Raw genomic sequence first — 27,267 nt, forward strand, 5'->3', positions numbered from 1 at the left:
AAATAACTCTCTCTCAATAACTGGTACTCAGTTTATTCCGCAACGCAAAATATTCACACGCAGTCATGACTCATTTTTCAAGAATGGACTCCACTTTGCTGATGGCGTTCGTATAGTTTGAAAAGGCCCAACACGTTACCTTACGTAGACTCTCCGTAGAATTATATATGGCTAACATTCATAACCATAGAATGTTGTTACACTCCAGCATCTTTCTCCCTGGTTCCTTCAACAGCAGATCTCGAACTCCCAACATGGCATGGGACATCTTCCTCACAACTCGTACAAAACACCTCTCAGATTACCACCAGTATCACCTCTGCACACTGCAAGCTGCAACTTCCAACTCCCGACGTGTGCTTGCACCACACTAGCCCAAGCCAACACAACAGCATCTTAAAATAGCCCAGTTCCTGGAATTTTCCACCTCAGCTCCGTCAACACGTAAACCCCCGCTCGGAGACTCGTCACGTACACAACCGGGAGATAAACTGAGTGATCGAAACACACTAGTCCCAAATAAATATAGAGAGTATCCATAATAACGAGAGTTCCAAAAAGAGTTACTAAGCCGCGACGGCTAAATACACACATAAATGAAATATACACATGAATAAATAATAATAATAATAATAATAATAATAATAATAATAATAATAATAATGACAATAATAATAATAATAATAATAATAATAATAATAATAATAATAATATCTGACCGGGGTTTGTCAGGTTACACAAGCTACCTCTAACGCTCCTACTACCATCACCGTAACAACCCACCCCTCCCCTCTAATGACATATCCTCCCCAGGCCCAGGACCAGCAGAATGAACAAAATACAACGCTGCCAACACCACCCACTCAGAACAACACATTCAGCTGTGTCGCCTGTGGAGTAGAACCCAGCCTACCAGTCACAGCAATACTCCAAGAGCTCCAGCAGGCAGGACTCCCGGTGCTGAGAGCCTTCTGAATACGAAACGACGACGGCCCTACGTACCTAGTACGACTGCACTTGCCTACACCCGAAGACGTCCAGCGATTAATAAACCATGGAATACATCTCGACGGCCGCCATCACCGGATTGAACCTTCCCGCTCTCCTCCCCAAACCCCTAATCGACCTAACTCACCCCACCACCGCACACGCTCCCGGCCAGCTCCTACTATCCCACCACAAAGTCCACACTCCTGACTACCTCCACCGCCACCCAACAACTATCTACCACCCCCACCTAGAAACCCCCTACCACCCCCACCTAGAAACCGCCCACCACCCCCTCCTCCGTCTAACTACCTAAACCTCCTGCTTACCTCCCTAGTAAACTTCTCATCCTTGTACCACATCCTAGCACTCAATATTCTATCACAATCCAGCCAAAACACCCATTATGTAACCTGGTTATAAAAACCCTATGTACTTGCACAAACTATGTATATTGTCAAAACACTTTGTATTAAGCATGTCAACCTGTGTATGTACTTCTCACCAATAAAGCACTGAGAACAGCACTGCCTTAGCCAAGAGGCCAACCCGTCAAATCCCCATTAAAACATATCACCGTCCCCACCTCTCATCCAACTCCTGCAAATCTCCAATCCCGCCAAATCTCCTGGCCAGAGAGAAGGCGTTACCTTCTAGGTGGCCCGCCCCTTCCCGAAGGGAAGGGGAATGAAAACTTCCCCCTTGGTCCTTGGTAACCTGCACGGGAATTCGATCTACGCTACTTTTATTACGGCTAGGGAGCACTCCAGCTTCAACTTCGTACCCTAGCCGTGACAATAAAACAAAATCAGGCCTAGACACCAAACTGGAAGTCGGCCTCCCTCCATCATGCCCAACTATATTTCACCTGGTGTAGATCTATCCTTCTCAGAAGCTGCCCTGTTCACGTACCTCAAGAACGAAGGTATACCTATAACCAACTTACGCCGGATACTGGTGAACTACCAACCCACCGACAGAGTCCTCATCCAACTAGCATCAGAACGAGCCGTCCAGACAGCCATAAGATTTGGGATCTACATATATAGAAAGCCGCACTTTGCAGAGCCATGTCCACCACACATGGCAAATGACCTCGGACCGGACCTGGGAACCAAGCGACCCCGACAACTGGAGCAACCAACAGCAAGGCCACCTCCTCCATATACCCCACCATGTCACCCGCTAACCCATCTATACACTACCACCACCATCACTACCACCACCGCTACTACTCCCGTCCGCTCCTCCACCAACACTCCCATAACCACCTCAGTGATGACTCACTCCTCCCCTATCATGACGTCTCCTATTACTCCCCCACCTCCCAGTCCTCACCGGCCGCCAGAAGAAGATCAAGACTCGATGACAACAGACGCAGGAAGACAGACACCTCTACCAGCTCCCGAGCCCAACAGGACACCTCCACCAGCACCCAAGTCCACCACCAGCGTAGTCGTCTGGGGAGTCAACCCAGCCATCCCAGCAGAACTCATCTTCCACAAAATTCAACGATCAGGAACACAACTGAAGAAGGCAACCAGAATATACAACTCAGCCGGGCCCAAATACATGGTGCGCCTCGTACTCCAACCGCAAGAAGACGCCCAACTTCTTATTCAACAAGGAATACAACTGTTTGGAAGGCACTACAGGGTGGAATCATCCTGTTCACCTCAACAACCTACCACCCGCCCCCACCCACCTAGCAACCGTCCCCATCAACCCCCCAACACCACCTACTGAATCCAACTAACAAATCCCACCTCCTACACCTCCTGCTCACATCCCTCGCCAACATAACCCTCTTCTACCAACAAATCCTCAACCTACTACTCCCTAACAGCTGAACAAACACCAATTGTAACTCAATCATCACACCAATTGTCATATGCAATGTATCTTATAAATGTAAACCTAATAGGGCCTAACTTGTAATGTATGTATCTAAGTACATCTAATAAAAAGCACAAGAGCAGAGACTGCACCGTTAGCCAAGAGGCCAATCCCCCACACCACCAAAATTAAAAAGCACCATCCTTTTATCTTCCAACCCATTAAAATCCCCAAACCCCGCCAAATCTCCTGGCCAGAGAGAAGGCATAACCTTCTAGGTGGCCCCCTTGGTCCTTGGTCACCTGCATCAATCTTTGTACGTTGCATGTCCACGATTTTTTCGGCTGGGTGGCCCTCTTCTCTGCTGCTACTCAGTCGGCCCAAGAACAATCAATAGGCAGACGCCTAGTTGGCTGTTGCCTCCCCACTCCACGATGTTTTATACCTGCCTTACTAAGGATGTGGACACCACTCTCCCCGACCTGTTTATTCGCCATGAAATCGACCAGGCTGGTTACCCCATCTACGATGTACTGCAGCTCTGGGACGAATTCACTGGTCAACTTTCACCGGAGGTCCTGGCCTTCTTCCTCCATTCAGAAGCCACGGCAGCCCTGATCTCCAACAGTGCAACCATCAATGGCAGGCTTCATAAGTGGTCTCTACTCCGGAGGAACTCATCGAGGCATGGCGCCACCATCTTCATCCCATCTTCACTGTTCATGTCCGTCGCCCTCGCACATTCCACCAGTCTCCAGCGCCCCTCTCCTCACCGTCATAACATCCACCCTCATTACTATTACCAATACCATCACCACCTCTGCCCATACTACCCCGTCCACTTCTTCATCCAACGACTAGCCACCTCACTCCTATCATGTCCACACCCACCACCTTCCTCCCTGCCACGCTATCCAGTCCACACCCACCCCCTGCCAACTACACGGATGCCGCCATTGCAGCTCAGCCCATCTTCCAAGACAAAGCAACCACAGCAACGCCAACCCACCAGCAGTCTCCATCTCCAAGCTGTGTCATCCATGGCATTGACCCCATCACCGAACGCAACATACTGGAAGAACTACAACTGGCAGGCGTCTCAGCCTGTCGGGCGATTCATATCTTCAACGCCAACGGCCCGACCTTGATGGTTCGCATTCAACTCTCCTCTGCAGCCGACGTAGACCATCTGCTCACCACCGGTATCCGTTTTCGCAGGCAAACCTATTGAGTGGAGCCTTCTCGCTCCCCACCCCGTCCCGGCCGCTTCCCTCCTCTTACCCCTTCTCATAGCCCACCACCCACCCCCCCACCGCAAGCTATCCACCTACCTGCTCCACAACAGAACTTCCTCATATCGCCCCTCCCGACACTAGACCTTCTTCGCCTCCTTGCCACTTCCATTACCAATATTACCACAACCCTTTACTACCTTCTCTCACAACACTACCCTCCTCCTTCCTCCAACTTTCTACCAGCACAATTTATGTAATACACTTATATAATTCTCTGTAAATCTATGTCACTTTCTGTACACGTGCCCGAGCTACATCGGTATTAAATAAATTCATTGTCCCCTCTCCCTCTGGTGTTCGTAGGGGTTCGCTTGTGCGGGGTGCTTTGGGGCCTTTCCCTGGGTCCCGGCTTGTTGTGACGGTGCCCTTACGCCAACTTCATTCACTGTCTTCCTCCTCTGGTATGTACAACACATACCCCCTCCACTTTAATCTTCTTCATTGACATTTTTCCTTTATATGGCCGAAGAACTCCTATGTTGAGCTGATGGCCCGCCCCTCCTCGTATGAGGAGAGGGAATGAAATAACTTGTTTTCGCTTCGCTTCACCTGCATACACCCCAGCGTCAGTGGGTAGGGTCTGACACATCCCACTCTGATGACTCTAGTGTCAGACCTAAGACGAAACGCTGGTTAATAGAGCAAACGCCTGAAAAGCCATACATTTAATTTTTGATCGGATAGATATCGCCACCATTGTGTTTTCATGACATCGATACCTTACCATGTGGTGACTTCAATTTACATACATTTCCTGTGGTTTTGTCCTATGAAATAAATTATACTACATATAACATCTACGATTACAACTACAGAACTAATACTATACAATATTGAATTTTAAAGTGTTAATAGAGTCCATTTCTCACGGTTAACATTTTCTAATCGTGGATCTTGGTTCCATGCACCAGTACTTGTGCTGTTTTACTGTGATTATTTCATATCAACGTCATGTGAAAACGGCACAGTATAGGCTGGGAAGTGGGCGCCATAGGTCAAGTGTGATAGTAGCTCATATGGCAAGCGGGTGGGGAGATATGTGATAGTGAACAGTGCTCGCGTTTGGAGGTTCGAATCCCACATAAGAATTTTTTTTTAACAGCCAGTTGTGTGGGATGTGGTAAGGTTGCATACCTGATAGCTTCCAAGGTCTGATTTATTTATCTGACCCTGTAAAAGACCATATGTATCATTGCATTGGGTATGGTGCTGGCTTGGACGAGGATGAGGAGATAATGGTCTGTGGACAGTTAGCTACGTTGTACATGTTCCAAGCTTTGTAGACCACATGTAGGGTAAAATATGCCCCATTGGGATGATACCAACATGCGATTGCAGGCAAGTATGTAGCTGCGCGAACTCCCCTCCTTCGAAACAATTCACAACACAGAAGTTTATTCACTGCCTCGAGATGTATTCCAGCGACGAGTATGTGGATATATTACTTCTCTATGGAGAAGCTAGACAGAATGCATACAAGACATAACGCCTGTACCAAGAATGCTATCTGGATAGATGACAACCGGCTGTCATGACATTTCAGAGTGTGGAAAGACACCTGCGGGATACTGCATCCCTGGAAAGGACATGGCCTGTTCAAGATCATCCTGTGATGTCTGCTGACAATGAAGAGGTCGTGTTTGACGCTATCCGGCATAACCCTCATATACTAGCACACAGGCTATTGCACAGGAGACGAATATCAGCCGAGCATCTGTATGCGGACATTGCATACCCACCGGTTTCACCCGGACCATCTGCACTTACACCAGGAGCTCCATGGTCATGATTTCAGTGTCCGGGTAGCGTTCTATCAATGGATCCTACTGCGTGTGGACACTGATCCTACTTTTCTAGCGACTCTCTTATTTATGGATGAAGCACCATACCACAACAATGAAACCGTTAATCGGCATAATATGCATTATTGTGGATAATCCCCATTGGGTGCGACATATATCTTTTCAGGTACAATGGGGCGTGAATGTATGGTGTGGAATCATAGGTGATCACCTAATCAGTCCCCATTTCTTTGAGGGCCATCTGACCAGCCAATGCTATCTGCGGTTTCTCCAAGATGAACTACCACCATTTTTGGAACGTGTGTCTCCTGACCGCTGCAGGATGTGGTTTCAACATGATGGAGCTCTACCGCACGCGGCAGTGGTCATCCGGAACCATCTCCATGCAATGTATCCTGATAAATGGATAGGAAGGGGAGGACCTGTCCCATAGCCCGCCAGATCGCGTGATCTTACGCCCCTGGATTTTTTTTCCTGTGATGTTCATGTAAAACAACTGGTGTATGCACATCAGCTGGCCAGTCCTTGTCACCTAAGACAGCTCATCACTGAGGGACGCTGATCTGTTTCACCAGAGATGTTGCAATGGGCCAGATGGTCCTTATAACATTGCACGCAGCTCTACATCAACCATGGAGGTTGTCAGTTTGAGCAGGTGCTGCGTTAAACGACGTGGGTAACTGAAATCATGTCACATGTTTCCTAGCCTCTATGTCAAATAAACAAATCAGTCTGTGAAAAATACCAGTATTAAGTATACAACCTTGCCACACCCCAGGCAACTGGCCTAAAAATAATACTTGCATGGAACTTGAAGCTTCTAACCCTTGAGCACTGTTAACCGTCACACATCCTACCGCGCGCTAGCCATGTGAGCTACTGCGACACTTGACCTATGGCGCCCACTTCCCAGCCTACACAGCACCGTACTCCGGGTCTGTTCGTCCACATCCTATTTTGAAGTACATGTTCTGCGTATTTGTACTAGTTTTACAGGTTCATTCAAGGTACCCATAATGAATTAATAGTGGCACTCACGATTTCTGCTGTCTTCTAGCCCTAAACAATCTCTTTATATTACCCCGGTTTAGGGAGAGGGGCCAGTTTCTTTTACAAGTGTAGTAAATATGAAGTGATGCATGAAACTGGATCGCAAGGGGCTGGTGGACCACCCTGTATAAAATGTTAGCTCTTCCTGTTATTTCCCTTAAGTTGTAATTTGGGTTAGCATGTTGATCTATTTGTATGAAGTGTTCCTCAGCAGTATTAAGTAAGATGCCTTTTTTGCATAGTACTTAGTCTTTAGATCCTGTTCGATGTTACAGAAATTATGTTCAGAATCAGCCACATGTCCCATTGCAGAGAAACTATTGTTTTAATGTGTTAGTATGTTCAAGATAGCAAGTTTTGAAACTTCTACCCATTTAATGTGTATAACTCTGCCTCGCAATCAGATCACTTTAATCTACAGTATAAATACCTGAATAGTTGTATTTGTTAGGTTTGTTGACTGATTTACAATTGTGAAAAATGGACGAGTTATGTTTTGATGATTCTCAAGCTCTTGTTCGGCATCATCAGCCTCAGAAGGAACACTTCTTGCCACAGTCATTGCACGTTTAACTATTAAAAGGACTAGAGTTACAGGCAGTATACTTCTCCTTACACAGGCATGTGCTCAATCTTTGATTTATCAACAGTATTCTATATATATATTCTAACTATGACACTCATCCATACAGGATTGTCACTCATATTAATTTAATCATATTTTACTTCTAATTCACGGTCAAAAATCTCAGGTGTGCACTCAGAATATTAGAAATTATGTGCTTAGATACGTGTTTAAAATGAAGAAATGAATCCCTGTATTTAAAATTTTAATAACAGTTAATTTTCCTGATGTTGTCTTTGTGTTACTCATTATTTCATAATTCTCTCATATTTTAAATTGAAATAACAGCATTCTACTAAATATTTGTCATTTATCATTTTGCTATGAAAAGTTATTGTGTAACTTGATTCATTTTGTGGGATAATTAAACACACTGTATTGGTTGATTGTTTAGACTAAAATTTTGTTAACATTACCATGATTTCTCCACAATCATAATATTTAGTGACAGTATGTTGTCTTTTTTTTTTTTTTTCTTTTTAGGAAAACTGTACCTGAAGACATATACAAGTTCAGCAACAGGAAAGAAATGCTATATTACATGCCAAGTTCTGATGATATTGTGCGGTATCGCATAGTTGTATGCACACTCATTACTGCCAGCAGGTAAAGTCAGTTTCTTCTTCCTCTTCATTGTTTTCTCTGCTGCATTGAGTAACAGTACGTGGTTAAGTTGAATGATATTGAAACATCATGTCAGAATTTCCAACATATTATTTGCTGTCAAGTCATCGTTTCCCCTTTTCCAGCTGGTTCTGTATGGGGGCAACTATGGTTCCTCTCCACTTCGTCCTGACTCTCCACTATTCTTCACCCAACACTGTGTTCCAGTCAGGTTCCATTGTCCTGTGCTGTTCTTTTTAGAGTCCATCCATTGTAATCTTGGTCTTCCTTTCCTCCTCTCCCTGAGGAAATCAAAACTGATCTGCATTTAGAGCAGTCACCCAGGTGGCAAATTCCCTATATGTTGTTTTCGTAGCCTTTTCCTAAATGATTTCAAAGAAATTGGAAATTTATTGAACGTCTCCCTTGGTAAGTTATTCCAATCCCTAACTCCCCTTCCTATAAATAAATATTTGCCCCAGTTTGTCCTCTTGAATTCCAACTTTATCTTCATATTGTGATCTTTCCTACTTTTATAAACGCCACTCAAACTTATTCGTCTACTAATGTCATTCCACGCCATCTCTCCGCTGACAGTTTGGAACATACCACTTAGTCAAGCAGCTCTTCTTCTTTCTCTCAATTCTTCCCAACCCAAACTTTGCAACATCTTTGTAACGCTACTCTTTTGTCAGAAATCACCCAGAACAAATCGAGCTGCTTTTCTTTGGATTTTTTCCAATTCTTGAATCAGGTAATCCTGTTGAGGGTCCCATACACTGGAACCATACTCTAGTTGGGGTCTTACCAGAGACTTATATGCCCTCTTCTTTACATCCTTACTACAACCCCTAAACACCCTCATAACCATGTGCAGAGATCTGTACCCTTTATTTACAATCCCATTTATGTGATTACCCTAATGAAGGTCTTTCCTTATATTAACACCGAAATACTTACAATGATCCCCAACAGGAACTTTCACCCCATCAACGCAGTAATTAAAACTGAGAGGACTTTTTCTATTTGTGAAACTCACAACCTGACTTTTAACCCCGTTTATCAGCATACCATTGCCTGCTGTCCATCTCACAACATTATCGAGGTCACATTGCAGTTGTTCAGAATCTTATAAATTATTTATTACTCTATACAGAATAACATTTTCCGCAAAAAGCCTTACCTCCGATTCCACTCCTTTACTCATATCATTTATATATATAAGAAAATATAAAGGTCCGATAATACTGCCTTGAGGAATTCCCCTCTTAATTATTACAGGGACAGATAAAGCTTCACCTACTCTAATTCTCTGAGCTCTATTTTCTAGAAAAATAGCACCCCATTCAGTCACTCTTTTGTCTAGTCCAATTGTACTCATTTTTGCCAGTAGTCTCCCATGATCCACCCTATCAAATGCTTTAGACAGATCAATCGCGATACAGTCCATTTGACCTCCAGAATCCAAGACATCTGCTATATCTTGCTGGAATCCTACAAGTTGAGCTTCAGTGGAATAACCTTTCCTAAAACCGAACTGCCTTCTGTCGAACCAGTTATTAATTTCACAAACCTGTCTAATATAATCAGAAAGAATGTCTTCCCAAAGCTTACTTACAACGCATGTCAAACTTACTGGCCTGTAATTTTCAGCTTTATGTCTATCACCCTTTCCTTTATACACAGGGGCTACAATAGCAACTCTCCATTCATCTGGTGTAGCTCCTCCGACCAAACAATAATCAAATAAGTACTTCAGATATGGTACTATATCCCAACCCATTGTCTTTAGTATATCCCCAGAAATCTTATCAATTCCAGCCGCTTTTCTAGTTTTCAACTTTTGTATCTTATTGTAAATGTCATTGTTATCATATGTAAGTTTTAATCCTTCATTGGCCTTAGTCTCCTCCTCTATCTCGACATTTTCCTTGTAACCAACAATCTTTACATACTGCTGACTGAATAATTCTGCCTTTTGAAGATCCTCACACACACAGTCTCCTTGTTCATTAATTATTCCTGGAATGTCCTTTTTGGAACCTGTTTCTGCCTTAAAAATACCTATACATTCACTTCCATTTTTCACTAAAATTTGTATGACTGCCAATCATGCTTGCCATCATGTTATCCTTAGCTGCCTTCTTTGCTAGATTCAATTTTCTAGTAAGTTCCTTCAATTTCTCCTTACTTCCACAGCCATTTCTAACTCTCTTTCCTTCCAGTCTGCACCTCCTTCTTAGTCCCTTTATTTCTCTATTATAATAAGGTGGGTCTTTACCATTCCTTACCTCCCCTAAAGGTACAAACCTGTTTTTGCATTCCTCAACAATTTCTTTAAACCCATCCCAGAGTCTGTTTACATTTTTATTTACCGTTTTCCACCGATCATAGTTACTTTAACTGCCTCATGCCTGCTTTATCAGCCATATGGTACTGCCTAGTAGTCCTACTTTTAAGACCTTCCTTTCTATCATATTTATTTTTGACTACGACAAAAACAGCTTCATGATCACTAATAACATCTATTACTTCAGTTTCCCTATAGAGCTCATCTGGTTTTATCAGCACCACATCCAGGATATTTTTCCCTCTGGTTGGTTCCATCACTTTCTGAATCACCTGTCCTTCCCATATTAACTTATTTGCCATTTGTTGGTCATGCTTCCTGTCGTTCACATTTCCTTCCCAATTGACATCTGGCAAATTCAGATCTCCCGCTACAATCACATTTCTTTCCATGTCATTTCCCACATAGCCGACTGTCCTCTCAAATAATTCCGAATCCGCGTCAGTGCTACCCTTTCCCGGTCTGTACACTTCAAATATATCAAGTTGCTATTATCTTTAGAAATGAGCCGTACACCTAGAATTTCATGTGTCTCATCTTTAACATTTTCGTAGCTTACAAATTCTTCTTTCACCAGAATGAATACTCCCCCTCCCACCATTCCAATCCTATCTCTACGATACACACTCCAGTGCCGTGAGAAAATTTCTGCATCCATTATATCATTTCTCAGCCATGATTCAACTCCTATTACAATATCTGGTAAATATATATCTATTAAATTACTTAATTCTATTCCTTTCTTTACAATACTTCTACAGTTCAACACTAACAATTTTATGTCATCCCTACTTGATTTCCAGTTCCCTGTTCCCTTATCACCGCTCCCTAGGCCACCCCGTTTCCCTGAATGTACCTCCCTATTACCCTTCCAAACAAATTTCCTAACTTATACGTACCACTGCAGTTTAAGTGAAGGCCATCTGAGCGCAGATCCCTATCTCCTACCCACCCATCAGGGTCTAGAAATTTCACTCCCAGTTTCCCACATACCCACTCCATAGTCTCATTTAAATCCCTGATTACCCTCCAGTCAGTATCCCTCGTACACAGTATTCCACTAATAACAATCTCTGCTTTCTTAAACTTCTAGTAAGTTCCTTCAATTTCTCCTTACTTCCACAGCCTTACTTCCACATATCTCCAACTATGTTGGTACTTATATCAGTTTGCCTTACATTGTTGGTACCAATGTGAAACACTACCACCTTCTCCTTCCCCTCCTCCCTCTCTTCTACTTTCCTCAACATATGCCTCAACCTAATTCCTGGATAACATTCTACCCTAGTTCCCTTTCCTCCACACACTTTCCCCACGTGTCTAACGATGGAATCCCCCACGACCAGAGCCTCAACCCTACCCACCGCATTTGATACCCTCCCCTCCTGGTCAGCCCTATCTTCCCTGATAGCTGCAGAAGCTACTTCCTCCTCCCTTTTCTCCTTCCTATGACCCTGTTCCACCTGTCTTTTCCTATCCTCTACTTTACATTTCCCTTTCCTACCTTTTTCCTTCCTCCTACTTCCACACATCTCAGCAGCAGTTCCGTGTCCCTCATCTTCCCTCTGTTGTTCTACCTGGAGTGACTCGTACCGATTTCGCACAGACACCTGTCCTGAATTCTGATCCTGAATAGAGCCCTTAAAACATTAGACCACCTGTCTTCTACAACTCCCCCCTTTCCTTCCCCTCCCTCTTGTACACCTACTATAACCTGTACATTGTTTGAGGGAGTCCTATCTTCCTTCCTGTCTCCTGTGAGAATCCTAATTATCTCCCTCAAACTCTCCAACGCCGGGCTGAGTGGCTCAGACGGTTAAGGCGCTGGCCTTCTAACCCCAACTTGGCAGCTTCGATCCTGGCTCAGTCCGGTGGTATTTGAAGGTGCTCAAATACGACAGCCCCGTGTTAGTAGATTTGCTGGCACGTAAAAGAACTCCTGCGGGACTAAATTCCGGCACCTCGGTGTCCCCGAAGACCTTAAAAAGTAGTTAGTGGGACGTAAAGCAAATAACATTATTATTATTATAAACTCTCCAACTCCTTCTTTCATCCACTTGACATGTCTATACCATCTCAAACTGTTCTGTTCCAGATTGTCGTTTAGTTTTTGCATATTTAACTCTCTTAGTAAGTCTTCATTACTCACTCAGTGCCTCCTTGTCTTCGGTACCATACCATATTTCACCGCATAATCGTGTCAATTTCATACCAACCTGATAAATCAGCTGTTGCTGATCATGAACCAATAGGGGCCGATGACCTTCAATGTTAGGCCCCTTAAAACAACAAGCATCATCATCATCATCATCATCATCATCATGGTTCTTGAAGTCTGTTCGTCTGACTTCGCCATGTCTCAGGCAGCTACTTCATTATTACATTTTTTTTCATAACGGTTTCAAAATTATCTAGAAATACTTGAACCTTGCTCTTTGGAGATCTGTATAAACTTAAAATTATTAGATTCTGATGTATTATTTTAACACAGCTAAACTCTCCATCTAATTCTGCACAATACTGTCCTAAGTCAACCTTAACAAATTTCAAACAGTCCCTAACTAAAATTCCAGTACTGTACCCCTATTCTTATTACTTCTACACATGATATCTGCTATAATATGCCTACTGGGCACAAAGAGTTCAACTTTATCTTCTACAACCAATGTTCCGACATGCATACCACATCAAACTTTTGCAGTTTTACAGAAATTCTCTAGTTCGAACTCTTTATTTCTGATTTTGAATATTAACCTGCAGGGTTGTCAGTAAACTATTGTCAGTTTCCATCTCCCGGACATTATCAGTATCCTGGGTGTCATTTCCACAATAGGCCTAATAGTAGATAGTTTTCTTTCTATAGGTTCATTGATTTTACTGATCTGATAAGAACCTAACCTAGTCTGTCTACCTTGCACATTAACACTATTACCCAGTACAGTCTTGGAAGAACCTAACCTGTATAGACTACCATGAGTATTAATACCATTCCTCAACTCGAGCATTACAGACTGACCTACATTGGCCACTTTCTCTAGTTTTTTTAGAGGAATGGGAGCAGTTTCACATTCTACATCTTGAATTCCATTAACTAACTCTATTATGCTATTTACAACATACATTTTTCCCCAACCTATTTAGGTGCAGACCTTGCCAGCAATAAAATCTTCTTCCTAAATGACTATCTACATATTTTACATTCTTGAAGTACTTACATATTTTCAAAAGTTACTTGTTAACCATATTTACCTCCTTGTTAACACAGGACTATGCTGGAAGATTGTGTCTATGGGGAACAGAAAATACAACAACATTCGTATGTTAACTCCGGTAGTCTCGATCTGAGCTAAGAGATCATTCCTCTTGCATTATTTCTTCCCACATCTTTAGTCCCTGCTAGATAAGCAGCAACCCCCGTAGCTGCTAAATGTTCACAGTATTTTTGACTTTCCGTGGTTGTGTTATTAAAATTTGCACCAGGCTTAATCGCAGCAGAAACATCATGTATACTGTTTCTAATTAGATCTGTAGCAATATTCCTCCCCTAACTATCAGCAGAAAGTCTTATATTCACAGATTTCTGAGAGGTTTTCAACTTGATTTTAAAAGATTCTTGTTATTTTCACTTCGATTTTCCAACAAAATTACTTCAGAGCTGTTATCTACAGATTCATGAATACCACTTGCAAAGGGTTCAGACCTATTCTGTCCAGATACAAGGGAGAACCTTCGTGAACTGTATCTGTCAACAAGCAAAACATTTCCAACTCTGTACAACTGAGCACCTGGTCTTAGGAAAACAGTCAAAGGTATGCGATTAAGTAACTATATAAATGTCACATGTAAACAAACATCATATTAATTAAAATGAACTAATAATTCCACTAATAATAATAATAATAATAATAATAATAATAATAATAATAATAATAATAATAATAATAATTTTTTTTTTTTTTTTTTCGAGGGAGTGTGGAAAATATTTCATAAGACGCTTGTGAGGGTCTGCACTCAACAAGTGTGTGGAGATTCTTACCACTAAAAACCACACTCCCTTTTCCCACGACGTTTATCTCCACCCCGGAAACCGCTCTCGCATTACTTCAGAACGGATGTCGTGCTTAATGCATCTTGTGCTTTATCTTCCTTCTTCTGCTTTACTGTCTGTCGTAATCATCCAGGTCCTTCTTCTTCAGGCGCAGAATATTTTCTACGTAGACTGCCACCTGGTCCCAAGAATCTTGACTTCATAGCATTACTAACACGATCCCTTCTGGCGTCATTTCTCCCTGCATTACTTCTAAGCATCCTCTTTGTGGCAGCCAATGAACACACACAAAGAAGGTATGTAATACATCATCGATGTCACTGCAGTATATACACACCGGACTAGTTGCTAGCCTTAGTCTATGAAGAAATTTTCGGAAGTATCCATGACCTGTCAAGAACTGTGTGTGATAGTAATTCACTTCACCATGATTTTGGGCAACCCATACGCCCAGAGAAGGTATCAGTCTTTTCGTCCATTTCCCTCTATAATCATCTTCCCATCTTGTTTGCTATCATTGCATTCTGCGACTAAGAGTTGAAGCCTTTGCCCTTTTCCTTCCTAGCTCTTTTTGAGTGAGCCAAATTTCTTGTCTTTTGAAAGCCAACAAGTTAATAGGAGCTCCTACTGCTACTACTAGAATCGCATGTTCTGATACTGTATGATACGCGCAAGCAATTCGTGAAGCTGCTCTCCATTGTACAGCCTCAATTCTTGTCCAATATTTTGCAATATTTAACGATTCAGCCCAAATTTCGGAACCGTATAGAAGTATTGATTTGACAGTCGACATGAGAAGTTGCCTTTTATTAGATTTTGGCCCCTTGATATTTCCCATGAGTCTACTCAGTGCAGTCATGGTTTTCGCTGCCTTATCTGTTACCCGTTGGATGTGGTCCCAATATGTAAGCTTAGTATCAAGCGTTACACCAAGATAGTTTGTGCTCCTAGTTGTTTAGATGGCTATCTGCCCGATCTGCATCGGTACAACAGTATTAATCCTTTCCCTCATCAGGAGGACAATTTCCATTTTATGATCTGCGAGTTCTAACCTGTGATTTATCATCCATTCTTTAACACGTTGCATCACCTGATTCAGTTTGAATTGAGCCAGTTCTAGCTTACGGGTTACTATCAGAGCAGCCACATCATCAGCATAACCCACAAGTTTGACATTTTTTGGCATCTCCATCCACAACAAACCTTCATACATGATATTCCAAAGGTGTGGTCCAAGAATTGAGCTTTGCGCTGCACCAGCTGTGAGCCATTTTCTTCTCTGACCATCTTCCGTGTCGTATAACAATGTACGGTCTTTCAAATAGTCTTGCAGTATATACATGAGATATTCTGGTAGCTTGAAAGTTTCTTGTAGAGCTTCTGAAATATCACTCCATCTTGCTGAGCTCGTTCTGCTGTCTTCACCACTTCCTTCACAGCATCTAGCGTTGATTGATCTCTGCGAAAGCCATGTTGTCGGTCAGATAGGTTGCCAGCTAATCGAACTACTGATAGTATTCTTGGCTGTAGTAGCTTCTCTAAACCTTTTCCGGCAGTGTCCAGCATACATAGAGGTCTGTAACCCCCCAGTTTTCCCTTTACTGATCAAAACCAATCTAGCTATCTTCCAACAAAAGCTAAAAATTTCCGCTTTCAAACAACGATTATACATTCTCAACAGCAGTTGAGGACATAATTCAACTGCCACCTTTAATACTTCCGCTGGAATACCATCTGGTCCAGGGGCTTTCTTATTTCTAAGGGAATTAATTGCTGTTATCAATTCTTCAGTTGTAAAAGGTGGTACATTATCTAGTTCTTTCTCGGCCTCATCATCAATCCTCTCTGCATGATCAGGGAATAGTGTGTATACTATTTCTTCCATGGTGCATGGATCCATGATTGGGCTTGGGAGCATTCCAAATTTCTTCATAACGATTTTATACCCTAATCCCCATGGATTTTCATCCACTTCCTTGGACATTTCCCACCACTTGTCGGCTTTACTCTTTATTATTATTATTATTTTTTTTTTTTTTTTTAATTTTTGCTATTGGCTTTACGTCGCACTGACACAGATAGGTCTTATGGCAATGATAATTGTATTTCGCAGTCTTTTCTTCATAGTCTTATACTCTACTGAGAGAGCTTCATCGTTATGCCGTGCTCTTTGTGTCCTTCGTCTGAGTCGCAGGCATTGTTTCCTCAGCTCAGCAATTTCTTCATTCCACCAATATGCTGGACGCTTGTCTCTCCTTGTTTGATTCTGTTCATTGACGCGTCACATGCTTGCTGAAGGAGTCTCATGGTGTGTTCCACGCATTTATTAGCTTCTTTTGCCTCCGTGACATGTACCCGTCATACAGTCCATTCCATTCTGTATTACTTCATGAAATTTTTCTCTATCTATAGTGGCTATGTTCCATCTTTCTGGCTTTCGCGTGGTAATCCTTAGATGCGGAGTCTCTTGAAGTACACGAAAAGTGATATACTGATGATCACTTCCAGTATATTCTTCAATCACTCGCCATTCAGTTATCCTAGACGCAGTTTCTTCAGAAGCAAAGGTTACATCTGGTATAGTTCCCTGACATCCTGGTCGCCGGAAGGTTGTCACATTTACAACGTTGATAACTATTAATCCCAATCTGGCGGCCATCTCCATTGTACGCCGCCCTATAATAATAATAATAATAATAATAATAATAATAATAATAATAATAATTTGAGCTGTCCAAACCAAAAGTTTCCGTGGTTTCCCATTTTCACACCAGGCAAATGCTGGGGCTGTACTTTAATTAAGGCCACATCCACTTCCTTCCAACTCCTAGGCCGTCTCATATCCCATCGTCGCCATAAGACCTATCTGTGTCGGTGCGACGTAAAGCCCCTAGCAAACCAAAACCGGATGGAAACTTCAGAGCAACATAGAAGTTTACCAGAAGGTGGAAAGAATCTGAGACCATGAAGAAAAGGGAACTGGCGTTTCTCGGACATCTGTATAGAATGAACGCAGACATACTTACCAAACAGATATTTGATTACTTCTGGAGAAAAAAGACCACTGCAGTATGCATTAAGGAAACGAAGAAGGATATAGAAAAGGTTAGGCATCTCGGAAGTCCAGCTGTTAGAAAGGAATATGTTTTGGAACACAGTGAAGAATTTGGAAGGGATTCAAGCCGCAGTAAGAACTAAGAAGACTGAAAGAGCCTGGACAGATGAACAACGGAACCAGGCCTCCGAAGGTATCAAGGAGTATTGGACACAGTGAAAACTCCGCACGAAGAGAAAGAAATGAAGTTGTAGTGTGATCCTTAGTGGTCGATTCGCTTGCCAAAAAAAAAAAAAAAAACAACTTCGAAAAGACACAAGACCAACATCAAAACAGCACCCAAACGGATGAGGAGGACTGTTGAGAGAGATAGGGTTCAGCCTGTCAGAAAGAGAGGCACTGTTGTCAAGAATCAACAAGATGAACTTGGCATATGTACTGACTATGAACACTTGCAATAAGATCTTGATCAAAACTGAGACACTACCAGACAGTGATCTGCCTGCAGGCTTTTTTGTGCAGCTGAATGTTTGAACTTGATAAAAACAATATTGGTCAAGAAGTTGGAACTGGTGGAGTGAAAGATTCTGACGAAGACACTGCGACCCCAAAAAACAGATGATGGATCATATAGATACAGAAAGAAAGGAAACCAAGAATTATATCTAAAGATGGAAAAGATCTCGGATACCATCTGGAAAAGGAGAATCGTGTTCTTCGGACTTGTCTACAGAATTAATCCGGAATTACTGACCAATCAGATAATAAGGGTTTTTTGAGACCAGGAAAACTAAGATGTGCTGGCATCAGGAGGTGAAGAAGGACCTGAAAGAAATGGGAATACAAGGAACAGAAATCAGCGACAGGGATGCCTACAAGTCTAGGATTAAGACTACCAACAGTTTTCAAGAAAAAGTTAGATCCTGTACCCAGGCATAGTCGACAGAAGAGAGAAGAAGATTGCCGAGTGAAAGGATGGTTTACTTGACAAGGGTCAAAGCTCAGAAACATATAAACCTGAATTCAAATTAATGTGATCCATAGTCGACCAAAACAAAAAAAGAAGAAAATGTAAAAGAATACTATAAAATTTCATTGGATATCGCATAATGTCGCCATGTCCAAACTTAAGTCATTACTAGCATTGTGGTTAAAATTTTTGTCAGTTGACATAATGACTCCACTAATAATAAGTGGTGTAGTTTGTCCCTTAGAATGTAATAGATTTAATAATTTTTTGAAATGTCTTTGCAGTGTTCTGGATAACGATTTGAGGTCAAATGGCAATCATTTTTCAGTCAGCAGAACTGAATTATGATGAAAGACCGAACCACAAAGATACGAAGTCAGGCAGAATAATGTTTGAATAAGTGTATTAATTATCCAGGCTGTGCAATATTAAGGTCAAGGACTCATGATCCTTTGGATTTCTGGTTCTAACAGATTGTTTTCCAGTTTTATCATAGTCTTTCATTATATTTCTTATATCTGGAGTCAACCATGGCATTGGTCTTCTTTAAACTGCGAATGTTTACAATGGTGCATCTTTATCATAACTTATGAATAAAATAAATATTCGCTTAAGAATGTAACCTTATCTACCGTATATTATGCACCAAAAATATTTATGCTCGAAATATATCTGGATCAAAATGTTTAAAATCTCTGTTTAAATTGCCTTGGAGTATTTTTGGGTATTAAAGTATGAAGGCATTCACAGCCAGTGTCTATATAGTTTCCTTCCAGACGTTTCGACTACTGCTGCGGTAGTTATCTTCTGTGGCGTCGTCTAGGTACTCTCTCCTGTATCCCACTGGCGACTGCGGTGGTTGCTTGGGAGGCAGCTGCATTTGTATCTAAGTGTGCAGCCTCCGATTGATTCGCGCCATACAGTCCGATGTCTGACTGATTATCTGAAAGCACAACCTCCAATTGGGTCGCGCTGAGCAGTCTGATGTTTGGTTGGATCTCTGAGCATACGACCTGTGATTGGTTCGTGCCGTGCACTCTGTCATCTGGTTGAATATATGAGGGTATGACTTCTGATTGGGTCGCACGGAACAATCTGTCGTTAGATTGGATCTCGGAGTGCACGACCTCCGATATTGAAAGAAAAACACACTAGACTACAGGCGAAAATCAACAAGCAGAGAATAGGAAGAGTGATTCCAGAAGCAGAAAGAAAATTATTTTCAGAAAGGATGAAACAGTATTGGGCTGACAAAATGAAGAAAACCTCCATAAACTTGACTGAAGTAGCTCTATGTTGGCCAAAAAATTAAAATAAATAAATAAAATCCAGAAGAAGGTAAAAATTATTCATTAAACTGCATGTCACCGTCACTGATCACTAAACAGCCATCTACGTATTTTTAACCTACTCTTATCATTAAAAACAACATCCATCACTTAATTATCAACACATGGGAACTATGACTGTGCCCCTCTTCAGTAAAACAGTTGAGATATGGAATGAGAAAACACAGATCTGCAAAGATTAAGAAAACCAAAATGGTAGACTAGTGCAGGTGGAAAGAAATGTAGTCCAAATGAACCACTCTTCAACTTATTTGGGTTCAAGAAAATATCTTAATTGTACTCAAGTAACAGAGTATTATTTGTTAAGTAATTAATAAAATGAGGAAATAGAAACATAATTAAGGAGTACTCCCTTAACAAAAGAGAGGAATAAAGTAACTGTAAGGCAAATTAGATTAGATAATAACATCTGTATGGATGACCTGTTGTTGTTACTGTTGTTTGAGTCAGCCGTTCATTGACTGGTTTGATGCAACTTTCTGTGCCACCCTAACCTGTGTTAATATTTTCATTCCTACATAACTACTACATCCTGTACCTGCTCAAATCTGCTTGTCATATTCATGCTTTGGTCTAACCATATCACTCTTACTGGCCTACACTTCTCAAAAACAAACTTAAGATGTCTCCTAGCATTCTATCATTTCTTCTCATCAAATTTAGCCACATCAATCTCTCACCATTTCAGTTCCTTATCCCTTCATTCATGATTCAGTCTACCCATCTCACCTTTGGCATTCTTCTATAACACCACATTTCAAAAGATTCTATTCTCTTTCTTTCTGAGCTAGTTATTGTCCATATTTCACTTCTATACAGTGCCATGCTCGAGACAAAAGTCTTCAAAAAAGTTTTTCTAATTCCTATATCATTGTTCGAAGTGAGCAAATTTCTTTTCTTAAAAAAGGCCTTCCTTGCTTGTGCTAGTCTGCATTTTATGTCCTCCTTACTTCTGCCATCGTTAGTTATTTTACTACCCAAGTAACAGTATTCGTCTACTTCCTTTAAGACTTAATTTCCTACCCCCTGTGGGTGGGGGACACAGACAATTACACCCACAGTATCCCCTGATTATGGATGGATCACTATGGGTTTACAGTACCCATGATTAGTACCACTATGTGAGGAACACAGGGAGTCTACGTTATTTGTGATTAGTACTGCTACATGAGGGACACCATGGTTCTACTTGACCAGCGATTAGTACCATTACGAGGTGCTGGTGACCTAGAGTTTGGACCCCTTTAGACAACAAGCATCATCGATTTAAAATTTTGCTTTGGAAGCAGTCCCTTGTTCAGTTCTTCCCCTTGTTTTAAGTTGTTTTATGGGAAGGTGGGGTATTGCAGGTTGGTTCGACTGTTTGTTTTAAGTTTGTAATCATTGTTCATTGTAATTTTTTGAATTCTAGTCAGTGGATCGATTTTAGAATTATTTTAACTTTCAATATTATGAGTTGGATCCACTGATTATTTAAAATTCATATTCATTCTTCTTCATCATCATGTTTTTGAATTGTGGTCAGTGGATGAATTTTGGAATTTTAATTGTCATTACAGAGCCTCCGTGGCTCAGGCGTCAGTGCACCAGCCTCTCACAGCTGCGTTCCATGGTTCAAATTCCGATCACTCCATGTGAGATTTGTGCTGGACAAAGCAGAGGCAGGACAGGTTTTTCCTCTGGGTACTCCGGTTTTCCCTGTCATATTTCATTTCAGCTACATTCACTATCATTTCATCTGTCATTCATTAATCATTGCCCCAGAGGAGGGTGACAGGCTTTGGCAGCCAGCACAATTCCTATCCTCGCCGCTAGATGGGGCTTCATTCATTCCATTCCTGACCCGGTCGAATGACTGGAAACAAGGCCATGGAATTTCACTTGTCATTAGATTTTGTCTCATCTCGTACTATTAGGGGCTGATGCCCTAGATGTTAGGCTCCTTTAAACAACCAGCATCATCATCATCATTGTCACTTCATTTCCTAAACTAATATTTCGTGTATCACCTGACTTTGTTCGACTGCACTCCATTACTTTCGTTTTGGACTTGTTTATTTTCATCTTGTACTCCTTCCCCAAGACTCTGTCCATACCAATCAGTGATTTCTCTGCATTTTCTGCAGACTCAGATAAAAAATAGGATAATCGGCAAATCTCAAGGTTTTGATTTCCTCTCCTTGGATTGTGATTCCCTTTCCAAAGTCCTCTTTGATTTCCTTTATCGTCTTTACTATGTAAACATTGAAGAGGAGAGGGGGAAACTGTAGCCTTAACTCACTCCTTTCTGGATTGCTGCTTCTTTTTCAAAACCCCCAGTTCATATTACTGCAGACTGATTTTTGTACTGATTGTACAGTAGATAATTCTTCTTTCTCGGTATTTAATCCTGATCACCTTCAGAATATCAAATAGCTTGGTCCAGTCAATCCAGTCAGTATTATTAAATGCCTTTTCTAGATCTATGAAAGCAACAATCAAAGATCAGATGTAAAGTCAGAATTGCTTCACGTGTTTCTTTTTTTTTGCTAGTTGCTTTACGTCTCACCGACACAGATAGGTCTTATGGCGACTATGGGACAGGAAAGGGGTAGGAGTGGGAAGGAAGCGGCCACGGCCTTAATTAAGGTACAGCCCCAGCATTTTCCTGGTGTGAAAATGGGAAACCACGGGAAAACCATTTTCCGGGCTGCTGACATTCGGGTTCGAACCTACTATCTCCCGAATATTGGATACTGGCCGCACTTAAGCGATTGCAGCTATCGAGCTCAGTCACATGTTTTTACATTTTTTCTGAAGCCAAATTGATCTTCTCAACTCAGTTTCAAATTCTACTTCTATTCTTTTGTAAATAATGTGTTAAAATTTTTGCAGACATGAGATATACTAAACTAATAGTGTGATAGTTTTCACACTTGTCAGCACCTGCTTTCTTGGGAATAGGTGTAACAACATTCTGTCTAAAATCAGATGACACTCCTCCTATATCGTACATCTTGCACACTAAATGGAATAACCTTGCCATTCTCATTTCTGAGGGTATATCATCAATTCCAGGTGCCTTGTTCCCATTTAAGTCTCTCAAAGCTCTGTCGAATTGACCTCAAAATTGGGTCTCCCATTTCATCAGTATCAAGAGCCTCTTCTTGTTCCAGAGCCATATCATCTACTTCTTTACCATAATACATCTGTTAGATACGTTTCTGCCATCTTTCTGCCTTGTCTTCTTTCCCTAAAAGTGGTTTCCCATCTAGCTTTTAATATTCAAACACCTAGCTTATTTCACTGCATGTGCATAACTTAATTTCTAAATGCCACTGCTACCATATGACTTATAGTTATCGGAACTTTGTAACAAATGATACACAAGTTTTAAGAATCTTCAGCATGCAAAGTGATCAACTTGAATCATCCTTCAGGGGCAGTTAAGTGCCTTATTTCAGTGCATTTTATGCATAACTAAAAACTTTTATCACCATTGTGACTATTTTTCATCTTCAACTTTTAACTTCTAGCATAAGACCACAATATTTTTACGGCATATGTACATTGTTTATGGATCATTGAATATGTTGTGCAATTTGTGTTATTGGCTGATGATGACCTTGACCTTAGATCGAAACTAGTACCAAATAAATGTTTCATTTGTAATGTAAGCCGCATTGCAAAAAAATTTGTATTGAAAAGGTGGAACTGTTAAACTAAAACTTTTAATTTCCTAGCTTTTCTCTGTCCAAAGGTTTCCTTGAATTTCCTATGTAGTCACTGGGCTAGCTTGCAAAATAGCTCTAATTGTATTACAGTTTCAACCCAGACCAGATACATACAGAAATCAAACACCAAACACAAGTACACAGCAAGATTAGATAGATAAATCAACTTACCTGTAATGTATCCCAGCCGGAGTCATTAATCAAAACAAATGTGGAAAACTTTGGGCTCCAGAGAGAGGATTAAAATTAATACCGAAACACAAAAGTAAAACAAATAAGATAGGCCTACTGCACCAAACAACTAAATAACGAGTCTCATCTAAATTTACTCAGTCAAAAGACTTTAATATCTGAAGGTGGAAAATAAACACATTTCTAAGAGTAGGAAGAATTAATGATGTGAAATAATACTTATTAATCATCTAGTTGATAGTAAGATGGATTGACTTTGGAACTAACAAGGGAACACATACATGTGTGACAATCGGATTCGGTTGAAATTGGTTAGGAATATTCGTAGGAGACAGTGGAATGCTAAGGTGCAAACTGCATGTGCCCAGCCCAATTTTGAATGCCAACATTGAACAAATAAGTTGTCGTAAAATTAAAAGTGCCACGGGAGTATCGGGGTGTGGTGGAGAGGGTAGGGAGGAGAGAAGAAGCGGACGTGATTCAGCCAGGCCGTGTCGAACCACGCCAGCAGCCAGGCAGCGTATAGTTAGTGCGTTCCCTGTAACTTCCCAATCAGATTTGCAAAACATAAATATAAAAACAGCACATGAAACGACTGTCTGCAAGGACGATGTTTAAACAACAATGTCAATATAGTTTTAAAAAATCCATGCCCGAGTGTGTTTACTTGTTGTAACTAGTGCAATAGTGATTGTTTACAAGAAAGTGGACAGGGCACAGATACTGTGTGCACCGTGCACATCCTACAGCACTGTCGCTTTCACAAGTATTACATTGACTATTGGAAGGTTCTTCTTTGAAACAATAATCGACTGGATTAACAAATTGTGAAGGTTTCTTGTTAACATAGCCACATTTGTACCAACTGCACTGCCACATGCTACGAAAACACGGAGAGAACTGGTTGTGCGGCAAAGATTGCACTTTTAAAAGGTTGTTCCTTAAGTGTACGTTGATGTCTAATGCGTTTAACAAAATTAAATCATATAAAAGACAAATAAATTGCTTCCAGATGCGGAAGCCTAAAACATCTAACGGCTGGATAAGTTCAGTGGCTCCTTTAGGAATTGTTTGAACATTAATGACTTTCTTTCTTCCAAATTTAGCATTTAAAATATTTTCTTCTTTCTGTCCGGTCCACAAATCCAGAACTAAAACACTGCACTCTAGTACTAGCTCACAATAAACATCCTGTAACCTTTTCTGCACAAGTACCTTGGTCAGTTTTCCAGACTTTGAAGGCAAAGTGTACAATTTGGTGCAGTAAATTGTTTTTTCTAAGACTACTAGCAACGTCGACAGGAGTTGTCCATCTGCCAAAATTATTGGATGTATTGTGTAGCTATGAGTTAGCGCATTCACAGATTGTGCTTCCGCTAATACGACTTTTTCTCCTTGTTCATTATGGTTCCTGCTAGAATAGAACTCTTCGTGAAAACCAGACTGATCAGCATTAAACACGCACTCTAGGTCCTGACTTTCTGTTAATTGCGGCACTTCTTCCACAAACAGTATCGCGTTACAATTAGTATCTTCTTGTTCAAATTGGTATTTTTAGACGCGAAATTACAAATCTTTCTTGATCCAATTTTTAATTTCTTTCTAAAACACATTACTCAGGAATGAGATGCTCGAAACCTGCTGTAGCTAACTAGACGAGCATACTGTAAAGTCCATTTTTTAATATTTATATCGTGAACAATTTTGTTTTGTTGTCTATTTTCTTTAAACATATGATAAGTCTTCTTCGTAACAATTTTTTTTCTCCCGTTGTGCCACCGTTTTCCAATTGTTACTTGCACCTCTAAAGCTCTTCCTGGTGCTTTAATTTATGAAACCTGTGTTTCACTGATGCGAAGCTCCTCTGTTTCTCACTTTTTTCGCTAATATTTGATGACCTTCTTATATGTAAGTTACTGGGATTAAGCATCTTCAGCCATTGTTGTGAATGCAGGGTTAGGAGCATCATTTTCAGAGATGGGTTCAAATAAAGGTATTTCAATATTGTCTCCCTCGAAAACAAAGTCATCATCTGACAATATCCAATGTGGCATCCAGTTCGACTGTCATATCTGTATCCAAAATCCTGTCAGCAATTAGACCTATATAACAGGGACAAGAACACAATTCCTGTGAATGCTTGCTTTCTCTTAAATGTAAATAAATATATATGGATTGATCCACTTACGATCTAATTCCAATCCCAAATTTCTTTCATCTTCAGAAAATGGTTTTTTTTTTTTTTTTTTTTTTTTTTTTTCCACACTCTGAAAAATAATTCTGAATGCCACTACTACATTCCATGAATTGAATGACTTCTGTAGTGGGCGTTTTCTTGTATCTAGGTGTAAAAAATCAATTAATATCATACAAGCTTAAAGTAAATATACCGTTGCCGTTCATGAAAATGACTATAAGAACGTCAGATTTTACCTCCACGAACCTACTACGCTGGCGTAGCAAGGGGAGAGGTGATACTCCCACGTGGCGCGTCCCAGGTGGCGGATAGGGGGGATCCTAACCGGCTTGCCGGCGGACTTGAGGGAAATAAAATACCTCTCGCGGTCCAAACACACTACCCCCTGCGGTTGGGGGACGCACATGTAGAATACACCCGCGGTATCCCCTGCCTGGCGTAAGAGGCGACTAAAAGGGGCCCAAGGGGCTCTCAATTTGGGAGTGTGGATTGGCGACCGCGGGGCCCTTAGCTGAGTCTTGGTATTGCTTCCACTTACTTGTGCCAGGCTCCTCACTTTCGTCTATCCTGTCCGACCTCCCTTGGTCAACTCTTGTTCTTTTCCGACCCCGACGGTATTCAAGGCCTAGGGAGTCTTTCATTTTCACGCCCTTCGTTGCCCTTGCCTTTCTTCGTCCGTTATTTCATCTTTCGAAGTGATGGATCCCTTCTTTCTTCTTCTTTTCTCTCTCTCTTTACCCCCTGTAGGTGGGGACGCAGACGAATAATCCACCCACGGTATCCCCTGCCTGTTGTGAGAGGCGACTAAAAGGGGCGACCAAGGGATGATTGAATTAGAACCATGAAACTACTTTTGATTCGTACCATCACGTGGGGAACACCATGGGTTGCCTGTACTTGTGAGTAGTACCACTAAATTAGGTACGAAATAGATTTGTGATTAGTAGCAGTAAAAGCCTGGCCTGGTGGTTTCGAGTACCCGTGCGTCATACCCATGTGAGCAACACCGCGGGTCTGGGCGTAGCCTGTGAGTTGTACCGCTATATGAGCGGCACCGTGGATCAGCATTGCCTGTGATTACCCCACTATGTGAGGAACACCACGAGATGTGTGGTTAGTACACCTAGGTGAGGAACCTCATCCGTTTGCGTTGGCTATGAGTGGAGCCATTGTGTGAGAAACACCATAGATCTGC

The 27,267-nt window shown here is 41.4% G+C and overlaps 1 protein-coding gene across 8 annotated transcripts in view; it reads left to right on the top strand.

Moving 5' to 3' along the window:
• The window catches only part of LOC136876309 (putative helicase mov-10-B.1), a 481,476-nt gene that overhangs the window by 293,452 nt on the left and 160,757 nt on the right, over positions 1 to 27,267 (top strand). For all 8 annotated transcript variants that reach the window (XR_011018462.1, XM_068228374.1, XM_068228371.1 and 5 more), the window contains one exon: positions 8,079 to 8,201. Coding sequence is in view for 7 of the 8 variants with exons in the window: in XM_068228374.1 (XP_068084475.1) it covers positions 8,079 to 8,201 (123 nt within the window). In the remaining variant the exon portion in view is untranslated. The remainder of the gene's footprint in view (positions 1 to 8,078; positions 8,202 to 27,267) is intronic.

This window comes from Anabrus simplex, chromosome 6 (genome assembly GCF_040414725.1).
Source record: "Anabrus simplex isolate iqAnaSimp1 chromosome 6, ASM4041472v1, whole genome shotgun sequence".
Lineage (NCBI taxonomy): Eukaryota > Metazoa > Arthropoda > Insecta > Orthoptera > Tettigoniidae > Anabrus > Anabrus simplex.